Raw genomic sequence first — 20,528 nt, 5'->3', positions numbered from 1 at the left:
CGAAATAAAATAAATTTATTATCAAAAACTTTTTTTTTCTTAGTAAAAATAAACGAAATTTTTTACCTTATGAACTTTTGATGGAAATATGCAAATTTAAAATAATAAAGAAAGCCGCGAGCGAAGCGATCGGCTTAGTTCGAAGATTTTGATTCAAATCTTTGCTGATCTGTAATTCGCGGAAGCCGCGAGCGAATCGAGCGGCTTAGGTCTAAGATTTTGATTCAAATCTTTGCTTATATTCCTTAAATTCTTTATGAAACTCGCAACAGTTCCATAAAAAATTTTAAATTCTAAACTGTCGAAATTACCGATCGGTAATCACACCCTTCACGGGTGTGTCACTTTTAGCTAAAATTACCCCTACTCAAAAAAATTGAATTGTTGAAAAAAATATAATTGTGTATAAAATGAGTGTAGTAGAAATTGCTAGTTTTTTTTTTGGTTTTTTGGTCGCATAACAAAATCAAATGTTGTCTAATATTCGTGCGCAACCAATTATGAGTATCACATTTATGATACTTTTATTTGGAGGTAGCATAATGTTATCAAACTCAGACATTATTGATGATCTACAAGAAGATAATGAAGCGATTACAGATAAAATTATTACAAGTGCAATATTGCCAAGTTCACTTCCTGTACTAGCATTATCAGTTATAGCAATGTTTACAGTTATGCCACTCGAATTGATGATTGGCTCAGTGAAAACTTTAATTGGATTATCTGTTTCAATAATTGTTGATTTATCGATCCGTTTTATACTATGGGGATTCTGTGGATTCCACCTAAATGAGACAGGTCCTCTTTCAGCTTTATTTTACTTTTGCCTTCTTTACTTTTTAATGTTTCCAAATGTCAACTCATCCTTCATTCATGTTAAAGAGAAATACATTCTAGCATTAATTTTAGTAGCTTTATCCTTCTTAGGCCAATTAACATCTTTAATTGCTTTGGGAAGCAGTTTTCTCACATTTATTTTCATCGCACCATTAGTTCTTCCACAGCCAAACAAGGTTAAAGTAGAATAATTTCCGAAATTAGTCCAAAACTTACAAATCTTATTTGAACTACTTAATACAGTGTTTAATCACCTCTTTTACTATGTATGTTCTTTTGTTTTTTCATTTATTTATTAAATGTACCCCGATATGTTTCTTTTATTAATAAAAATTTGTTATAATTCATTTTATGATTTTAAGTAATTGTGCATGCTGAGTGACAAATTATAGGGATGCAAACTTGAGATAAATTCAAAATCAGCCAATTAGAACGGCTTTTCAGACAGAAAATCTGAAATCTTTTTATTTAAAAAAAGTAGCGACGGAAGGATTCGAACCCTCGTCTTCAGCTATGAATAGTAATGTATATGGACGGTTGAAGCCATCGATATCCATAGAAATATGTATGATATTATATAATATATATTTGGCATTTTTTGAATTCCTCTCAATTTATCTCACTTTTATGTGATAAGTGTTGCATAGCCTTACACTCGACACAATTCATCCAATGTTATTTAGAGTATATTTAGTTTGACCCATTATGATAAGTATTCGCCTGTTTGAGCTGATGAGGCCTGCTCTGACTTGGCCTGACTTGAGTGCCACTGAAGCAACTAAAAATGTGCAATCAATATCCTTGAATGAAGCTTCTGGATTTTTTTTTCCAAATTTTATTTATTTTTTTTTTCAACGAACCCAATTCAGGAATTACTTGATCTTACGAATAATTTAAGCAGTGTTTCTGGATACCTTCATGATCTAATCAAGAAAACACCAATATCTTGTATTCCAGTTCTTAATCAAAAACAAAAAACTGAATGTGACCAGTTTATCAAAACCAAACCAAAATCCATCGATATATTGAATAAAATAGGGTTAGAATTACTATATTATGATCGATTATTCGATGAAATTCCACAAAAATTATTGGAAACTCAGTTTTCTTCTGAGATTCAGATCTTAGTTTACTTTGTACAGTGCATGACTTTTTCATATGATTCGAATCATGTTAAAACATCTAGTGAATTAACTAAAATTTTGAAAAATACAAAACAAATTTCAGAAAAAATCAACAATCATCATAATATAATTGAATTCTGTTTCAAACATACTGTTAAATCATGCATTAATGATACCAAATTCAAGTTTTCTGAAGAAAATTGTTTAAATTTAATTGAAATTTTCGGAAATTTAGAATTATTATCAACAAAAATAACAAAAACATTCGAAAAATTTATTTCTATTGCAGAGAATACATCAGAAATCACTAAAAATGAACTATTTTCTTTATTTGATTATTTATCGACGAAAAAACGCAACTATTTCATGAATGTTAGTTTGGAAATCATTATAAATACTATTGTTAAAAGTATTGACACTACAAAACTACAAAATTATCAAAATTTGATTGAATTAATTTCATTTTTAATTTTTTCATTTAGTAATGACCAAACAACATCATATATTAACAATATTCTAGGATACATAGAAAAATACCAAGGTTTCCATGACAAATTAGTTGTTTTTCTTGAAATTTTTTCAAAATTAGATCAAATTTTAATGGAAAATATCAAAGAAAAAGATAAAATTGCAAAGAAAATGATTAGTTATATAAATGAAAACGCATTGGAATCATCTTATTATTACTTTGTCGTTTCAAAAATTTCAAATTTCAGAAATTTGTATTTTACATTAGAATCTGTTGAGAAATTGACTGAATTAAAGATTATTGATGATGTAATGCCTCTGTTGCTACTGAAAACAAAGGATTTTCCTGATTTTTTGGTGCCATTTTCTGTTTTAAAAATGAATTCAGATGAAATTATGACATTTCTTAATGAAATCAAGGAAATAGACCTGATATTATGCAATGATAACAATAACAAGCATGAGAAAACTGAAAAAATCTTTAATTTTATTTCAAATTTCGAAAATTTTCCAAAATTAATGAAAATAATAAATTTTTTATCCATAGGAAAATACACAAGGCAATTATCATATATACTACTTCAATTCGATACTCTTTTTGCAATAACTCCTGATTTACCAGTAGATTTCGTTAAAATTTTGTTGGATTCCATGTTTGACTTGTATTTTACACTTCCAATTGAGTCTGCACCGTTTGCAATCAGCATAATAGCCAAGATAATTGAAGTTTACAGGTCAGGTATAGTGATTTCTCTGAAAAAATCTTTTGATTTTATAAAAACACCAGAAAAACGAGATATTTCGATGTTGTTTGCTGCTAATTTTACTATAGAAATAATATCAAACCCGGGATTATCACCAGAGATCGCTGATTCGCTGCAATTCACCTTATTCAATAATATCTCAGAAATTTTGAAAGGAAATGACGTTTCTAACCACTTTTTGATAAGTTTGGCCGTGCTAATTAACTCTATTTTGGAGAAAATGAATGATTGTTTGGAAATAATGTTGGAAATTGCCGGGAAAATCGTTCAAAAACAGGTTGTTTTTGAGTATTTGTTATCTCATGGACTTATAAATAACTGGGGAATGGTAGATATATGGGAAATGCTTCAAAAATTCCAAAATTGTGAAAATCAATTTTTCAGATTTGAAGCAATTTCAGCTTTGACGCAATTCCAAAAGGATAATCTGTATCCTGATGCTAGTAAACGCGTATTTGATGGCTTACAATATGATTTAACCCTTAAAGAATTCGAAAATTCAGAAGAACTTCAATTTGAGATGAATTCAGCTCCAAATTTGGATACTTTATCAGTTAGAGGTTCATTGTTGAAGCTGATTAAGCAAAATGAAGGAGATTCAGAGTTTAATGAAGATAATTCTCTTAAAATCAATGGAATAGATCTAATTTATACAGATGATGAGAGCCATTCATTTGCATTATACATATTGGCCTATTTAGAGTACGAAATTGATGATTCTGACCAAGAATTTTTATTATCAACGATGAATCCAACATCTTTAGTAGTTTTAAACATGATTGATAAGGAGCTTGCCTTTGGTATAGCTATTTATCAGAAAACTGATGATAAATTGCTTAATTATGCATTGAATTTTATAAAACAAAATAATATTGTCGATAATTCTCATGATATTGAAGAATTGTTTAAAGAATTCGAAGACAAAATACCAAAAGATCAGATAGTCGTCGATACAGATGAAATTGATGAAATTTTATTGAAAATTATTTCGGAAATTCAAGAAAATCAGGATTTAGACATAGAATTTCTACAGAAAATCATGGGTGTATCATGTTATTTTATGCAGAAGTATGTAGAAGTTAATTGTTGCTCAAATTTGCTGCAAATTTTCTTAAATTCAGCAAAAAAGATGGAAATTGTTCCTTATCAACTGATTTCTGTATTGTTTAATTCAATATTTGAGGTAATTAACGAGAAATCATTGCTAGAAGAGAATGTTTACTATGAATTATGCGAAATTTGTTTGGATTCTAAGAGATTTGACATAAATCCTGTTATTTTCCAATTTATTTCGGCCATTCTAGCGATAATTAAATGTGGATACACATATTCATATGCTCCTTTCCTTTTAATTGCTTCAATTCTAAAGATTTGTCCAGAATTATCAGATATTGTTATAGAATTAGTATCAGATCGACTTCCTAAGATCGAAGATGATGATACTGGAATGATTTCTTGCTGGAGTATTATGTTTTCAGCTGCAATTATTGCATGCGACGGAGATTTCGCTTTTGTTCCAAATAAAGCATTGGATAAATGGATGTCTAATGTTCCTTTGCTTAAAAACAACTTTGTATTGAAGTTTGCTTCAAAAGCTTTGTCTGTTTTGGCTAAAGAGACAAATGAAAAAAAGTATCTCGATACTTTGGATAAAATACTTAATGTTACACCCGAAAATGATGAAGACTACTTCGATTATGAAAATTATGAATTTATTCTTAACGAATTATTAAAATAAATTTTATTTGTTTATTATTATTAAAAAAAATAATCTGCCTTCATTTTAGTGCTTATTTTTTCTTTGTGAACAAACTGAAATTGAAGAAATAGTAAAAATCAAATTCATCCAAAAAATACTGAATCACCAATGAAAGGCTGGGGAGGCCTTGTAAAGACTACACTACCAGAAGCCCTTAAGGGTGCACCCACCACGTATCTTGATGGAAATCCAGGAAACAATACTTGGTGGTTCAATTTTCCTGAAATATATAATGATAAAGGAGTCCCTGCTAGTGATCAAGTCAAAACTAAACAAGTTTGTCTTTGGAGCGCAATTAGAGAATCATATTGTGATTTTGCTAAATATTCATGCATTTACTCTTTATACAATTCTTTAACATTTGTATCAATGTCATACTTATTCATTTGTTCTTGAACTAAAATATTCCTTTATCTTAACCTAATTCACATGCTTTTGATCTCATCTCTTGAATAGATTTCAAGTACCTTGACGTTGAAGACATCAATCAGATTAGAAACCAAAAATTCAACAAAATTCATAATCGATATCTCAAATTTTCTTTTTCTCTGGTTGAAACAGACTTAACTATCGGAACTCCATAACTCATATGCTGTCATGAATGCATTTCTTCACTCAATTTCGTAATTCTCTTTGTAATTTTAAATCTAGAATTTTTAAACGTAAACTTTTGAAATTTTTTGTTTTTCGACTTTTAGATGCAATTTAACGATTCTTTAGATGAAATATCTAGTGTATTCGATGATGCTTCGCAATCAGAGATATTTTCTGATGACAGAAGATCTCAAAATCGTGCAAAATCTCGAATTCCTGTACCAACTAAGCAAAGACCACATTCAAAACCTCCAAGAGAAACAATACAAAAGAAACCAAAGCCAGTTGAAGTCGAATTGCAGTTAAATCCATCCAATTTTTTAGCTCCTGAATTTACAAATTATTTTAACGTTGTTGTGTGCTTCTACCAAGCAAAATACAACTTCCCTCCAAAACAACTATGCAGAAATACGTATTTATCACTTCAATTTACAAACGAAGAACAACAAATCGTAACAAGTAGTTATCATGGAACGACTTATGCTATATACAATGCAGGGTTTAAACTCCTTACTACAGGATTTGACCTTAAAAAGTGGATTCCTCAGATAATTGTATGGGAACTTGGAAATGATGGAAGTAGACAAACAATTGCCTTAGGATATCTAGATTTCAACGAAGCTACTATCGAAGGACCAATCTGCATTGTTATGAAAGACAAGTGGATTGATGTTTTTTCAGTAACAAATGGAGCAATGTGCGGAAAAATAAGAACTTCAATAATTTTCTACAATGACGAGAAAGATATAGAAAATAAACTAAGCCCACCTGTTGAACGCGTTTTTAGTGACTTAGAAGAGCTTGAAAGACAGAAAATTAAAGAAACCATGGTATCAGCAGAAATTCAAACAGAAAATTCCGTAAAGAAGTCAAACTATCAAAATACATTAAAGAAAGATCCATTTGAATTTACAATTAAAGTCAAAAACGAGTATAAAGAACCAAATGATTCTTATTCTCGACTTCAAAACGAGAGCCAGAACACTTCATCATCAAAAATTCATTTCTTAACCGAAGATTCCCTTCTTGAAGAGCCATCAGTTGCAGATTTGGAAATAGAAGTTTCAGATGATGAAAACAAACAAAATCAATCAATAGAAACGCAGAGTTCCGTTAAACAATCCCAATTATCAGATAAAAGTGCTATGGAATCAAGCTATATTTCTACTTTATTAAATGAATCTCAACTTTCAATGAACACAAATGATGACGAACCTCATGAGAGACCAAAGTTCAGATCTAGACGTGTTAAGAAGAATTTCAATCCAGAGGATGATCAATTAAAGAAAGCTGCAGATTATTCTTGGAAAAACTAAAATTTATTTTGTATATTATAATTTTATTAATAAAAATTTATCATGTAGTTAGTATCTTTCATACAAGACTCAACCAATTTCTTAATTTCGATATCAATCTTTTTTATTGAACCATTATTCAAATTTATCAGTTAGAAATTGATGAAACTACCTCTTTAACTTTAAAATTTTAAGTACAACACATGAGAATTTGAAATTTTTTTGAAGTTAGTTTTTAATGAAGATATATAAGAACAATGGTACCTGTATTCCTTATTTAACTAGATATTTTTCGTTAAATGAATTGAATTGTTATTTCAATAGACTTATTTCTCGAGAGAATGAAATGTCAGAGGTTATTTCAAAATTGATTCAAAATTGAATGTGAATTCACAGATTTATCAAAAAATCAAAACTGGCCATGTGAATTCATATTAGCGAAACACATAATATTGATACTGCAAACAATGATAGATAGAGCGAAGTATGAACAAACAATTTTGACAACTAATTCAAAATTTGGGAAGGATCAGAATTAATATTAAAAATTTTTGATTCATAAATTTTTCATTTTTGATGTCTGTATACAGAAGATTCTCACAGAAGGAAGATACAACATTACTCCGTCTTGTTAATAAGTTTGGTGACCAAGATTGGAAACTAATTGCAGAGAAAATGAACAGAACTCCAAGACAATGCAAAGATAGGTATAATAACTTTATATGTGACTCGTGACATGCTAATAAAAGATAATGCAGTTGTCAAATTATTATCTCAAGACCGCAAGAATATTCGCTACAATTACTGGAGCAAAAATCGAGTACTTCCTGAATTAGTATTTTATACCCAGTATTTCTGGATGTATGGACACAATATTCATGATTTTCTCTCGGCCATGATGTATGTACCAGAAGATCTGATGAAACGAGGTATTACAGTTGTTAGGACCAAATGTTGTGCCAAGATAATGAAGGAAATGATGAAATTCCTTGGATTAAATATAAAATTTGTCGAATTGAAATACGCTGAGCAAATATTTGTGAAGAAATTATGGATAGTTCATACAATGGAGCTCGCTCATGGCTATGCGAGTGGTGGACTCACTAGACTTCGAAAATTAATAATGCAAAAGGTTGATTTCAACAAAGTTAAGCCTACAAGGTTTGTTGTTGCAGATAGACCTCCAAAATCCGGCCGAAATTTTGAAGATCCGGATCTTATAGTCGAATATCTTAATAATTTTACAAAAATTGACGAAGGATGCCACTGGATACGCGATGATAAGTTTTTCCATGGCCATATAACTGATATCGTCAAATATTGGCAGAGTATTAGAGTAATTGTTACTCTCCAAGGTTCTGGCATTTACAATGCTATTTTTATGCATGAAAAATGCGGAATAAGTATCCTTTGTTCACAAAATCTTGATGAACCAAACTTGATGCTTTGTGCACATCTCCATATTTTCTTGATTGAAGTTGTCCATCCAGATAGAGATTTCAGGACAAATAAAAGACAATTCATCAACTACACTGCGATGATGAAATACACCCAAAGAGTTGTTGATGCTGTAAATGCAGGACATTGGACAAGTATGGAAGGAATTCAGGTTTCGTTGGAACCTTCTTATCCTGCAACAAACGCAGAAGAATTTGTTAGAAATTATAATTATGTATCATGAAAAAATAAAAATCTTATATTTGTTTGTATTCTTAAGAACATCTCGATTATTTTTATTTTTCTTTCATATGGAAATTCCTAAACAAAGGATAGTTTAAACAAATATAACTTCAATGGACCTTTCTTATCCTACAACTAAACACAAAAGCATTTGTTTGTATTCTTAGGAACATCTTGATTATTTTTATTTTTCTTTCATATGAAATATTCCTAAACAAAGGATAGTTTAAACAAATATCACTTCAAGTTGCATCAGACAAGTATACTTCATTAAAACTTTAATATCATACAACAAACGCAGAAGAATATGTTTGTATTCTTAAGAACATCTCCAATGATTATAACAAGGATGTAATCTTTCATGTGGTATAATTGCGAAAAGGATATTTTAGATCAACGACACTTCATGTTGCATCAGACAAATATACTTCATTAGAACTTTCTAATCCTACAACAAGCACAGAAGAATTTGTTATATATGGATCATGAGAATTAAAAATCTATATTTGTTTGTATTCTTAAGAACATCTCGAATATTTTTAGGATATGATAGAGTATATGATTTTAATAAGGATGTTTTCTTTCATGTGGATTATCTTCATAAAGGATAATTCAGACAAATATACTTCATTAGAACTTTCTATACTGCAACAAGCACAGAAGAATATGTTAGAAATTATTACTATGTTCCATGAAATTTTTCCTTACATCTTTCGAATTTAAAGGCAAAGGAAAAATAAGGAGAAACATCTCATCATATTGCATCAGACAAATATATTACAATAGAACATTCACATCATGCAACAAACTCAGAAAGTATTGTTTGCCTTCTTAAAAACATCTCAAATTTATATCTTCCTATGAATAACTTTAAGGGATATATGATGTTCTCTAAATAAATATAGTTTAAATACTATATACTCTCAAAGTCTGGTGTTTCAAATGCTAGTAGATAAAGATCTGAAGTCCTTTTTCAAAATCGACAAAAATAGTTGTATTCAATTTGTGAAATCAACATTTATCTTTGATAACTAATGCATTTGTATATATTTTAATATGTAAGATACATTAAATTTTGTTTTATTTTGTTTTTATATAAAAATGTGTGCGTTAGTAACTAAATTAGGTCCAATGATAGAAAAGAGTCTATCAAAGTTTTGCTTGGTTGAAGATCTCATATGGGATATCACCAAGGAGAAATATGAAGATAATTTGGCTGAATTAACAAAGATATTATCAGAAAAATCTTTTCATAAGTATATCTTGCAAACAATTCGATCTGCAAAAAAATACAGACCAGCGCAAAATGATATTTTACTACTTTTAACAAAAGCTTTGCAAAATCAAATTCCAATTTTTACTGAAATCCTTCAGGATTGGACAGAATTCGTTCCTGACGAAATAGAATCACATGCTATGACAGATGATGTTGGATATTTTGTACAAAATCGAAATTCAGAAAATGATAGAAAATCTTTTTTACTTTCGGCATTATATGGATCAATTAATACATTTTCGTTTTTCATGTCTAATGGAGCGGAATTTGATAATACAGTTATAAAAAATGCCGCAATTGGCGGAAATTTAGAAATCATTAAAATATTAATAGACAAAGATGTTCCCATAGTCGCTGCTATACAGAATTCAATTGCTTCTCATCAAAACAAAGTTTTAGATTTGATTTTCGAAAATCTCGAAATTGACATGAAAGTTTCAATATCTGATCTATTTAAGAGATCGAACATTCGCTCTATATCCCATTTGTTAGCCTACAGCCCGAATTTTTCAATTAATAATTTGAAATTAATTGAATTTGGAATTCAAATGGAATCTATACCTTTACTCAAGTTCTTCATCAATAAAATGAAATACAGTATACCAAATGACTTAGCAATTCACGGAAAAATCTACAAAACAATTTTCAAAGCGGAAGAACATCGAAAAGAAATGCTTTCTTATCTTATTTCGCAAGGTCTCAACGTCAAATTCATATTCGAAATAGAAGATACAGCTTACAACCCTTTGGCTCTGTCAATTATAAATAAAGATCAAGAAACAGGAATTTTTCTGATCGAGCAAGGCGCTAATTGTAATTTTGTGCTTGTTCTAAAAGGGAAGAGATATCCTATGATAACATTGGCCGCAAAATACCAATTATTTTCTTTAATTAATAAATTAATTCCAAATGTGGACATAAATTCACCATCTTATGTTTCATCGCCAAATAATATCAATCGTTACAAAAAGAATGCTTTAATTTACTCAATTAAATATTCAAATATTTCTTTTTGTAAAATGTTGTTAAAACATGGTGCAGATCCGAATTACAGCAAATTAGAGTATTCTCCACTATGTTATTGCTGCAAAGTTTCGAATTTTGAATTATTTAATTATTTGTTTAAATTTACCGGACTTTTCCCTGGAGATCTTGATGAGAATGGTAAAATAACACATTCACCACTCTCCATTTGCATTAAAAATGGAAATGTTGAAATGATAAAATTAATTCTTGATTTAGGCTATGATCCGAGCATTTCCATCGTAAATGAAGCTGATGAAAACGAAATTGATCATTTACAGTATGCAAAATTATTTGAAAACCAAGAAATTATAAATATAATTTCACAAAAAATGGAAATTGCAACAAAAAGAAATAGTTTCTTTAAAGATTCCAGAGAGGAATACTTTACACAGCATTCCATTTTTAAAGATGCAAATGAAAGTCAATTATTAGACGCTGTTCGCGCTGGATGCGTAGTACGCGTTAACATTAAAATTTTCCCTCGTAGCGATATAATTGAAGCCTTCAACAAATTGATGGATGCAGGAGTTATATTAGAACTTCATAATTTGGAATAAAATGTTTGTATTTTTGAATAATCTAAGGTCGATGAAAAATTGAGCGTTTTTAAAAAAACGCCGTTTGAGAGTAAAATTGAGAACCTCGATATATACTTTTTGTCACTGTCAAAAGCTTTGAAAGGACCAAAATTTTTTTAGTGTCAGAAAGTTTACAAATGTATACTTTCTGACGAACAGACTCTCAGAAAGTACTCAAACTGCGGTTTTTAATTTCCGCACTTAATTTTATATTTTGCACATTTAGCTTTGTGGATAATATAATTTTTCATGTTTGTGAGTTTTATTGTCAAAAATTGAATATCAATAAGCAATTTCTGCTAATTTTTTCTTATGAAATTTAATTATTATGAAAATTCTACATTCAATATAATAACAGCTCAAGTTATGAATAGATTCAGCCCAATTAACTGGAAAAGTCCAGATTCTGGAAAAATATTTCTATATTATTAATTGTTTTTTGAATTCCTAAGAACGAAGTTCTCATTAATATATCTAAAATTAGTATATAAATAAATTTATTGACAAATTAAAATTAACATCTACATTGTTGAAGAACTCCTTGTTTTTCGTTTGATTCGGGTGTGAAAACGCAGAATCTAAGACACATTTTTTCATTGATAGAAAGGGCAGCGCTTGAGTTCATTGTTCTACAATAATTTGAAGCAGAAAACACTGTAATAAAGCCACCTTTTTGGCCAAATGGGAAAGCAGTTCCTTCTGGACAGAATTCATGACTTCTCAAGATGATTGAAAAGTTATTTTTCTTCATAAACTTCTTTGCTTCTTCTCCGCCGAATATAAATGAAACACCACGTGGAGAAGGTCTGAATCCATCTGTCTCTGGTCCTGGATCTGACCATAATATATCAATAACAGGAGATGTGTCTGTGACTTCAGTTGGACGCTTAACATTCTTAATATCATCGAGAGAAGTGTTGGCATCTGGTATACCACCATGGACACAAAAGATCTGGTTTGCGATGATGGCACAAAATGGTAACGCATCAAACACTCTGAGTAATTTTGCGTATAAGGCAAAGTTGTATCTTCTAACTACTTCATCTCTGAATCCGTAAACTGTTGAAATTTCTTCTGTTTCGTGATTTCCTCGGATTAACCAGAATTTTTTAGGATAAACATACTTAAGAGTAAGCAAAAAGATAATATTTTCAACTGATTGAGATCCTCGATCAACGTAATCGCCTAGAAATAGATATTGCTTCTCTCCTGGCATTCCAAGATTATCAAATATTCTTAAAACATCGGTAAATTGACCGTGAGTATCACCGCATACGTTAATTGGAAGTTCTAAATTTATAATTGATGGTTCTTCCAGTAAAATCGGCTGAATTCTATTGCATAACTCGATTATATAAGATTCTGGTATGTACACAAACGGAAAATACTTGATCCTGTCATGTGAACCAAAAAATGTATTCAACATTTTAACAGGATCAAAATCTCCCCCTTCACTCATAAGAATTATTGTAAACTATTCAATTTTCATTTGGCGCCAAAATTTTTTGATCTCGAACTTCATGAATGATATCACCAGAATACATTTCTGTAAATCTGTTTCACCAGAAAACTCGATTTTTACTCCATAATATTGCCTGACCCACTGTGCATTATTCGCAGAAAATGGATCATCTATATGGATTTCAATAGAGTCATCTATAGTGAAACCAAAGATAATACTCCTCAGCTTTGAAATATAGAATTGAAATGTGTATGAAAAATTAACATCAAAAATTACAATCCTGCAATTTATTCATGTCCAAAAGGGAGTCTCGGTAATAATAAAACATAATATGTCTTTGTTCATGTTTAAAGTAGAATTGTAGTGTAAATGAAAAATTATCTTAATTTAAATAAATTCGGATCTGATTAAAAGGTAGTTCAGCAAATAATCAAACATAACAGCTCTATCTTTATTCAATATATAATGCAATAAGACAAAAAGAATATAAAATTAAAGTTTTGCACGTTTCTTTTGTAATTTAGCTTCAGACATAGCGGCTTTCCTAAGAACTAAGAATTGGTGCTGAGCAGCTTCTTTCTCCTTTTGTAATGCGATTTGTCTTCCAACAGAAACGTGTTGTTCATCATCATTTTCGTCGTGCTTGTCGAGTTTTCCAGAATTTCGTAGTTTCTGAATGAAAACATTTGGTTTTGGCTTATTAAATTTACCTGAGTTTCGATTTTTATTGCTATAGTCGTTTGAACGTTCATTATATTGATCTTCTCCCTGAAAATTGGTGATTTCTTCTGGATTTGTTAAAAAATTATGACATATCTGTTCCCATGTTTTTACTTGTACTTCTGGTTGAGATGTCTCTTCAACTGGAGGAGCAGGTCGACTACTTCTGAATGAGAATGATTTGCCATCATCGCTAAACAAAGCAAACATTTTTGGCTTTCGATCTTGATTGCCTTCTCCTGTCTCCATTATTATTGTTACAGGTGTGAATTGATTTGCAAAAATTTCAAAGAAGGCATTTTTGTCATATCGCCTATATATGGCAAGTATGATATGAAAAACACTATTCTTTTCAAAATTAGTCTAATTATTAATATAATTTAAATGGAAGTTGAAATCCTATAAAAAATGAAGGATGGATAGCAATATTTGAGCATACTTTCACTTAAAAATTATTTGTGGAAGTCTTCGCCTATAGATTTTAAAAAATAAAAAAATCATTCTATAATTCAAATATTTAACATTATATCTTCTAAAAATAAGAAGCTCTCTTATAGAAATATTACTATTTGATACGAATTTCATATCTTCCGCATTTTATTGTGTGCAAATATTAACAAAGTATAATAACTTGAATATATTTACTTAAAAAAAGACAAAATCAACACATTAATGCCTAATAACGGCAACATTTGGAGCTTCTTCGACGTAGAACTCATCATCACCTTCTTCAACTTCATTTTCTGAGTCATGAACGCCTCCAGTACCCCCTTCAACTTCCTGTACTAAGTTCATGAACTGAGCTCCATTGAATACATCCATAGCTTCAAGGTTAAGGTTGACAACACCGCGCATAAAAGCTTTTCTAAGACGTTGTTGCATTTCCAAGAAACTCTTTTGCTTGGATTCTAATTCTGCACGTGCTGCAGCAAGCTCTTCCTCAAGCTTTGTAATCTGGGCGTTGTATCTTTTGCTGGATTCTTTAGATTCTTTTTCGTAAATGTGTCTAGCTTCAAGTTCAAGTCTATCCTCTCTCCTTTTGTGCATCTTTCGAATCCAACGGCGGAAGAATACACGCTCTGTTGCCTTTTTAATGAAAATAGATTCAAAACGGCGGGTGAGTATAAGCTTTTCTGTGCCGTCTTCTATCCATGTATGAAATGCTCGTGATGAAATATTACTATTACGAACTTTGGTATGTAAAAGTGCACTCTTTTCAACTAACTTACGTAATATATTCTCTTTGCGTGTTAATTCAGCAGTATTATCTTGTGTGAGTGTTTGCATTTGTTCAAATTGTGTTTGGTAAGAATTCAATTCATCTGTAAGTTTTGCGATAATTGGTGAATAAACATCATTTTGTTCTTTGGCAACAACTTGATCATTATACGTAATGAATTTTTGAAGATCATCTCTTAAATTATCGAAGTTTGTCTGTATAATTTGATGGAGTGTTTCCTCCGCTTTATCACTCATCTTCGATATTTTAATTTCAAACGTCCAAAATCTCAAAAAAGTGACAATTTTCAGTCAATTCTATCGGCGCTCCGTGCCGATAGAATTAAGAAGTGTATATATAGAGGACAACACCCACACTTTTTACATTATGAATTTACAGTAAATTAGATAGTTTTATTTTAGATCACACAGCTCCATTTTTGATAAGGAGATTTCTCATTCTTTCAGATTTGGCTTGCTGAAGAGCAGTTTCATTCCAAACATTCTTTGCATTGATATCTATACCTTTTAATGTAAGAAGATACTGAACGACTTCATAATGATCATATTTTACTGCTATCATTAATGTTGTCCAATTGTCAACATTTGGAGAGTTTGGATCTATATTTGGCTGCGATGCAAAGAATTTAACAGCTTCTAGATTGCCTTCTCTACAGAATATATACAAAGCATTTCGTTTTGAGTCACCTAAGAATGAAGGATCATCTCCACATTGAACTAACATTTTTGCAAGATTTAAATTATTTTTAGAAGCTGCTTTTGTTAAAATTTTATTGCCATTGTAGTCTTGAATATCGTTATACCCATATTCAATAGCTTTCTTCATCGTTTCTAAGTCATTCTCGTTACTGCATTGATCAAGTTTCCATATATTTTTCTGAAATTATATTTCTTTTTTTCGATTTTTGTCAGTTCTTCTAAAATTTCATTTTTCTTTTCTTCAAACTCTTCTTTATGATCTTGTGCTTCTTCTATAGCTTGTGGCTCTTCTTCAACTTGTTCTGGTTCTGGAATGTTAAGTATGTATCTCATGTATTTTGATAGATTTGAAAAGAATTTGTTGTTTAAAATATTTGAATCGAGGAAAGGAATTCAATGACATTTATAAGTTCATTATCTAGATCTATAGTAACTTGTTCAAGTATATAGTAGATATTTATCTTGTCATACTACAAATTTGATATGTTTTGAAGCAAATTTAAAAATTGATTTAAGTTTAAAGTTGAATTATTCAAGTATTTAACAAGGTCATTGATCTGAACTTTATTCAAAAACGATTTGTCATTAATGAATTTATCTGAGAGAAGTTAATTGAAACTCCACTTTTCATTTTATGAAAAAGTGACAAAATATCAACTTTCCATATAAAAACCATAACATCATCAACATTATTTGAATAACTACAGACAGTTAACTAAATAAAGTAGATTCAATAGTATGTATTCAAGAAAAACATAAAATCTACCAGAAATTGAATGTTTATTATTAATTTTTTTAATTTAAGTATTATGCATAATGAAATTTTAAACAATCAACTGAAAATAGAAAATCTCATTTACACAAACATAGTTTTCATGATATAAATAATTGAAACTTATTTTCCTATATTCAATCTCCATAAATTACAATCCAACAGAAAATTGAGTTCTTCTTAGTTACAAGTTGTGTTAGCTAATGCTACTTTGTATATGCATTTCGAAACTAATACACAATAATTGTAAAATTATTGGAAGTTATCATATTGGATATTCATGAAATATTGGAAAACATAGATTACAAAATCCAAAAATAATGATCATTTGTTGTTAACATACAAAACATAAATTGCAATTTTTTATTCAACAAGAAATTATTTCCTTTGATTCATAGCAAAGCTATTAGAGACAACCTTAACAGGATCAACACGAACTGAGCTAATTTGATGAAGAATTGATGCCAATTTTTCAGCATTTTCTTTACATTCATCAATCTTTGATTCTGAAACCCTCATCTGTTTATCAAGATAGTCTTGTTGTATAATAATACTTTTACATACATCTAAGTTAAGTATTGGACTTTCTATCTGATCTGGAATATATTTTTCGGAAAACTGTCCTGAATGAAAATCATCCTGATTCTTATACGACATCCATTTATCATTTTCATTTTGAAGTGCTTGAAGTGAATTTTTGGCTTCTTCAATTTGATTTTGAGAATATACTTCAACTTGATTTTCCATTTCCTTCTTTAATCGCTTAACTTTTCTTCTATTATATAAATCAAGCTTTTGGCAGAAAGAATAATATATATTTGTCTGATCATTTGCAATTGAATCTATATTTTTTGAGAATTTCGAAAGTATAGTGATTGCAGCAGATTTTTCTATTTGGCCTTCCTTGGAAACTTGATCTGGTATTAACATATTATAATTTTCGCTTATTTCTGACTTTATTGGAGATTTTTCGAAATTTGGTATTGATGGTGTGGTTTCAGGTACTTCAACCTTCTTTGGTGTTGGTCTTATCGATTTTGATAAAGATGGCGATTCAATTGAACTTTTAAATTGTTCAGGAGTAACAGTTGGTCTTCGAGATGGACGTCTGCAGCTAAAATCTCCATATTTACGACGTTCTGTTGAAGGTGGATTTTCTACAAATAAATTTTGTGTTTTAGATTTTGTTGGAGTTGAAAAACTATTACTCCCTGTTTTAGATGTATTGTTCTCTTCTGTTGTAATGGAAGAATGAGCAAACTTCCTATATATATTTCGCAGAAAATCCATTTTGCAAATTAATAAACGTTCACTTTTTTATCAAATCATCGAAAAATTGAACAATCAAGAAATATTACACAAATAAATTATTTATATTAAATCATCATTGTAATTATATGCAACTGGGAGCTTTGTCTGCAAATATAAAGCAGATTCATTAGACATCAATGATACTCAAGGATTTTACTATAAGCGTATCTATTAACACATATTTAGTAGATATTCATATTGATTCATATTGAAACTTTTAGTTAGTTATACAAGGACTTATTCAAACATTTACAAACAAATTAATCGAAGTGCAAGCATATAACTTCCCAAAAGGTGCATTAAATCATCTTCTAGAACATGTTCGTATTTAAATGCAATGCCATAACATTCTTAGCATGAATGTTTAAGTTGATCATTATTCTTAGTAATTGTAAGGTATATTATAAATCAAATCCGAGTATGTGAAATTACTATATTCATCTGGAAAGCCTGAAATGCCAACAATATCAGAATCAGATCCGATAAAAATATTTCCAATAAAGCATTGATATTGACCTGGCTTTATTCGGAAAATTGGAAACGATTCACTGTTATCAATTGAGTAATTATAGGTATTTGATTGATTGCAACCTTCTAATTTGCCGGTATAATCGATTATAAGTTCGGGTCTATCCCACATATTATCCCTAGCCTTCTTATTTGTTAGTCTAAATGCAACAATGTTGCTAAGCATTCTTGAAAAATATAAATAATTTTAACCGAAGTAGTAGGGTATGATGGGTTATGTGACTTTTTTTGTAAACGTAAGAATTCATACAATATTGAACGATTTTGTATCATTATTTTTAACATTAATTTTAAAATAATTTATTTTTTTTATTCTTACATAAATGACCCAACAAGTAAAACCAGATAAAATAGATTATCGAATTTTAGAGGATGGTGTTCCTGTTTATATTCAAAGATTTAAAGGGAAGCAATATTATAGAATTCTTAATCCTGAATACATAAAACATTTATTTATCACTTAAAAGAATATGACCGATATCATAATTTGATATATGAAACTAATATAATATTTGAAGATAACAAACTTACAAGCTTCGAACATGAAAATGATATAATATTCGAAGATGAAAAAAAGAAAGAGATTGAAAAGCAATTCAATGAATGCCTTTTAAATACATATGCGCACATTATAAGACATAAAATGAAATTAATTCCTTATTAATCAAAAATATTTTTTTATCTTTATATAAAGATGACAAATAGAAAATTTTTCATCTTTGATATCTATTATTGCCCAAACGTGTATGGACTACATGTAGAACTTAAAATAAAGGAAAGGGATACATATGAAGAATATATAAAATTTTGTAGAAAAAACGATTATATACCGGAGTCAAAGAATATATTCTTGCAAAATATAAAACCTATTATAAAGGTCGGAAAGATTAAATTTCCGTGCATAGTAGAAATATACTTAGATGATGTATGTGACGAATTTCACAGACTAAATGAAAAAAAGACTTTATATAAAGATTTTGTTAAATTTCTTATTGAAAATTATTTGAAGCCTGAACATGTGATTCCAAAATATCACCGATGATATTTTAAAAAATAAAATAAATTATATTTTTTAAATAAAAAAATAATTTTTATCTGATAGAAATAATACCTACAAATGACGGTATATAAAAAATTGACTTCTTACGTAAAATTAAAACTAAGTTAAATTTATTTTTTTTATTTTTATTTTATAATAAATGAGTATAACAACTAATTCATTGAAATCTTTAAAGTTCACTAATTCAGAATTAGAAAATATTTTAGAAAATTTTGGAGACGGTTCTTATCCAACATATATGCAGAATGTGAAAGAGTTTTCCAGATTGTTGAATGAATTTAAATATAACGGGCCAATTACTAAAAAGGCTATAATGAGATATTTATATCCCAAAAAAATTGAAAAACAGGAGAATATTCCTCTTTATGGTCCAGAGGACCTGGGCTCAGAGAGCCTTGAAACACCTCCTGAATATTTTGAAGAAAAAATTAAACAAGATGAATATTATAACGATGAGATTGAGAAATTGGAACAATTAAGAAATGAAATAGATGAAAGAATTAGTGAATTGAGAAATGCTGAGAATGAAGTAGAGGGTTTAATGAATATCCCAGCTTCAGAATCAGAAGTTCAAAAATCACATGAGGAAAGATATAAAAATTACTTTTTGGAATCTACTAAAAATTTATTAGATGGTGATATTGACGAAACACTTTCAGAAGAAGGCACAAAATTTATTCATAAACATAAGCTTCAGTTTATTGACGATGGAGATTATCCATGTATATTACTTTCACCTCCTCTTGATTCTGAAAAATTCAAAAAAGCACTGAAAAATGTAACATATGCAACAAATACGATTAAGAAAGAAGACCATGATATTTACACAAATTATTATTTAAATAAATGTACAGGTGTTGATAAAGTTTTTGATTTGTTAGATAAAATATCAAAAGAAACAATTGGTACATATAAAATTTTATGCGATTGTGGTTTCATTATTGAAGATACCAATAATGTTTCATATGAAAGAACAGCACCGAAGGAAGACGAAGTGGAAAGGTCTATACCATTCGTTATTAAGAACATAAAAGATATGAAAACTTATAAACATTATATTTATTCATTTATTTCAGAAAAAATGGAAGCAACCCATAAAACATCATCTCATCATTTTATAGCTATTCATACATTCCTTTTCAAAGTTGTGAAATTAAATAAGACAGGAATTAGATTTAATGTATCAGGGTACGCATTCTTGAGTAAATTAAAATGTATTCGTCACGTCGCAGATGATAAAAATTTATGTGTTCTTAATTCATTTTATGGACTTTAGCCCTGGACTCTCTGAGTCTCGGACTTTAAAAAAAATAAACTTTATTTTTATTTATTT

At 29.4% G+C, this 20,528-nt stretch overlaps 11 protein-coding genes and 1 non-coding gene across 12 annotated transcripts, besides 3 other annotated features; 6 read left to right on the top strand and 6 right to left on the bottom strand.

Annotated features, from left to right (window-relative positions):
* Nucleotides 1–369: part of a mobile genetic element that runs on past the window's edge.
* Nucleotides 340–369: a terminal%2Cinverted (terminal inverted repeat of MuDR-3_TvMULE3 transposon ID:TVAGG3_0136490).
* Nucleotides 370–459: 90 nt separating this feature from the next.
* On the top strand, nucleotides 460–1,273 carry TVAGG3_0136480 (uncharacterized protein; the record flags this gene model as incomplete). Its single annotated transcript, XM_001330442.1, has 1 exon — nucleotides 471–1,031. The coding sequence occupies one exon, from the start codon at nucleotides 471–473 to the stop codon at nucleotides 1,029–1,031; it is 561 nt and encodes a 186-aa protein (XP_001330477.1).
* Nucleotides 1,274–1,318: 45 nt separating this feature from the next.
* TVAGG3_0136470 lies at nucleotides 1,319–1,371 on the bottom strand. Its single transcript has one exon. It is a non-coding gene; the product is annotated as a tRNA-Leu (tRNA).
* Nucleotides 1,372–1,391: 20 nt separating this feature from the next.
* TVAGG3_0136460 (uncharacterized protein) lies at nucleotides 1,392–4,973 on the top strand (the record flags this gene model as incomplete). Its single annotated transcript, XM_001330441.1, has 1 exon — nucleotides 3,417–4,934. One exon carries the CDS (start codon nucleotides 3,417–3,419, stop codon nucleotides 4,932–4,934), a length of 1,518 nt encoding a protein of 505 aa, XP_001330476.1.
* A 675-nt stretch (nucleotides 4,974–5,648) lies between these two features.
* TVAGG3_0136450 (uncharacterized protein) lies at nucleotides 5,649–6,939 on the top strand (the record flags this gene model as incomplete). The annotated part of the gene is made up of 1 exon (XM_001330440.2): nucleotides 5,654–6,865. One exon carries the CDS (start codon nucleotides 5,654–5,656, stop codon nucleotides 6,863–6,865), a length of 1,212 nt encoding a protein of 403 aa, XP_001330475.1.
* A 764-nt stretch (nucleotides 6,940–7,703) lies between these two features.
* On the top strand, nucleotides 7,704–8,525 carry TVAGG3_0136440 (glycosyltransferase family; the record flags this gene model as incomplete). The annotated part of the gene is made up of 1 exon (XM_001330439.1): nucleotides 7,704–8,525. The coding sequence occupies one exon, from the start codon at nucleotides 7,704–7,706 to the stop codon at nucleotides 8,523–8,525; it is 822 nt and encodes a 273-aa protein (XP_001330474.1).
* A 1,004-nt stretch (nucleotides 8,526–9,529) lies between these two features.
* TVAGG3_0136430 (protein ubiquitination) lies at nucleotides 9,530–11,418 on the top strand (the record flags this gene model as incomplete). Its single annotated transcript, XM_001330438.1, has 1 exon — nucleotides 9,626–11,383. One exon carries the CDS (start codon nucleotides 9,626–9,628, stop codon nucleotides 11,381–11,383), a length of 1,758 nt encoding a protein of 585 aa, XP_001330473.1.
* Nucleotides 11,419–11,884: 466 nt separating this feature from the next.
* Nucleotides 11,885–13,004, bottom strand: TVAGG3_0136420 (phosphoprotein phosphatase protein; the record flags this gene model as incomplete). Its single annotated transcript, XM_001330437.1, has 1 exon — nucleotides 11,919–12,863. One exon carries the CDS (start codon nucleotides 12,861–12,863, stop codon nucleotides 11,919–11,921), a length of 945 nt encoding a protein of 314 aa, XP_001330472.1.
* Nucleotides 13,005–13,136: 132 nt separating this feature from the next.
* Nucleotides 13,137–13,835, bottom strand: TVAGG3_0136410 (uncharacterized protein; the record flags this gene model as incomplete). Its single annotated transcript, XM_001330436.1, has 1 exon — nucleotides 13,359–13,835. One exon carries the CDS (start codon nucleotides 13,833–13,835, stop codon nucleotides 13,359–13,361), a length of 477 nt encoding a protein of 158 aa, XP_001330471.1.
* Nucleotides 13,836–14,009: 174 nt separating this feature from the next.
* TVAGG3_0136400 (centrosomal protein poc5 family) lies at nucleotides 14,010–15,076 on the bottom strand (the record flags this gene model as incomplete). The annotated part of the gene is made up of 1 exon (XM_001330435.1): nucleotides 14,256–15,062. One exon carries the CDS (start codon nucleotides 15,060–15,062, stop codon nucleotides 14,256–14,258), a length of 807 nt encoding a protein of 268 aa, XP_001330470.1.
* A 103-nt stretch (nucleotides 15,077–15,179) lies between these two features.
* TVAGG3_0136390 (uncharacterized protein) lies at nucleotides 15,180–16,142 on the bottom strand (the record flags this gene model as incomplete). The annotated part of the gene is made up of 1 exon (XM_001330433.1): nucleotides 15,657–15,857. One exon carries the CDS (start codon nucleotides 15,855–15,857, stop codon nucleotides 15,657–15,659), a length of 201 nt encoding a protein of 66 aa, XP_001330468.1.
* A 490-nt stretch (nucleotides 16,143–16,632) lies between these two features.
* TVAGG3_0136380 (uncharacterized protein) lies at nucleotides 16,633–17,586 on the bottom strand (the record flags this gene model as incomplete). The annotated part of the gene is made up of 1 exon (XM_001314449.1): nucleotides 16,675–17,586. One exon carries the CDS (start codon nucleotides 17,584–17,586, stop codon nucleotides 16,675–16,677), a length of 912 nt encoding a protein of 303 aa, XP_001314471.1.
* A 988-nt stretch (nucleotides 17,587–18,574) lies between these two features.
* Nucleotides 18,575–20,528: part of a mobile genetic element that runs on past the window's edge.
* Nucleotides 19,335–20,471, top strand: TVAGG3_0136370 (uncharacterized protein; the record flags this gene model as incomplete). Its single annotated transcript, XM_051224143.1, has 1 exon — nucleotides 19,335–20,471. One exon carries the CDS (start codon nucleotides 19,335–19,337, stop codon nucleotides 20,469–20,471), a length of 1,137 nt encoding a protein of 378 aa, XP_051109129.1.

This window comes from Trichomonas vaginalis, chromosome IV (assembly GCF_026262505.1).
Source record: "Trichomonas vaginalis G3 chromosome IV, whole genome shotgun sequence".
Lineage (NCBI taxonomy): Eukaryota > Parabasalia > Trichomonadida > Trichomonadidae > Trichomonas > Trichomonas vaginalis.
This window is presented reverse-complemented; position numbering and strand designations above follow the sequence as displayed.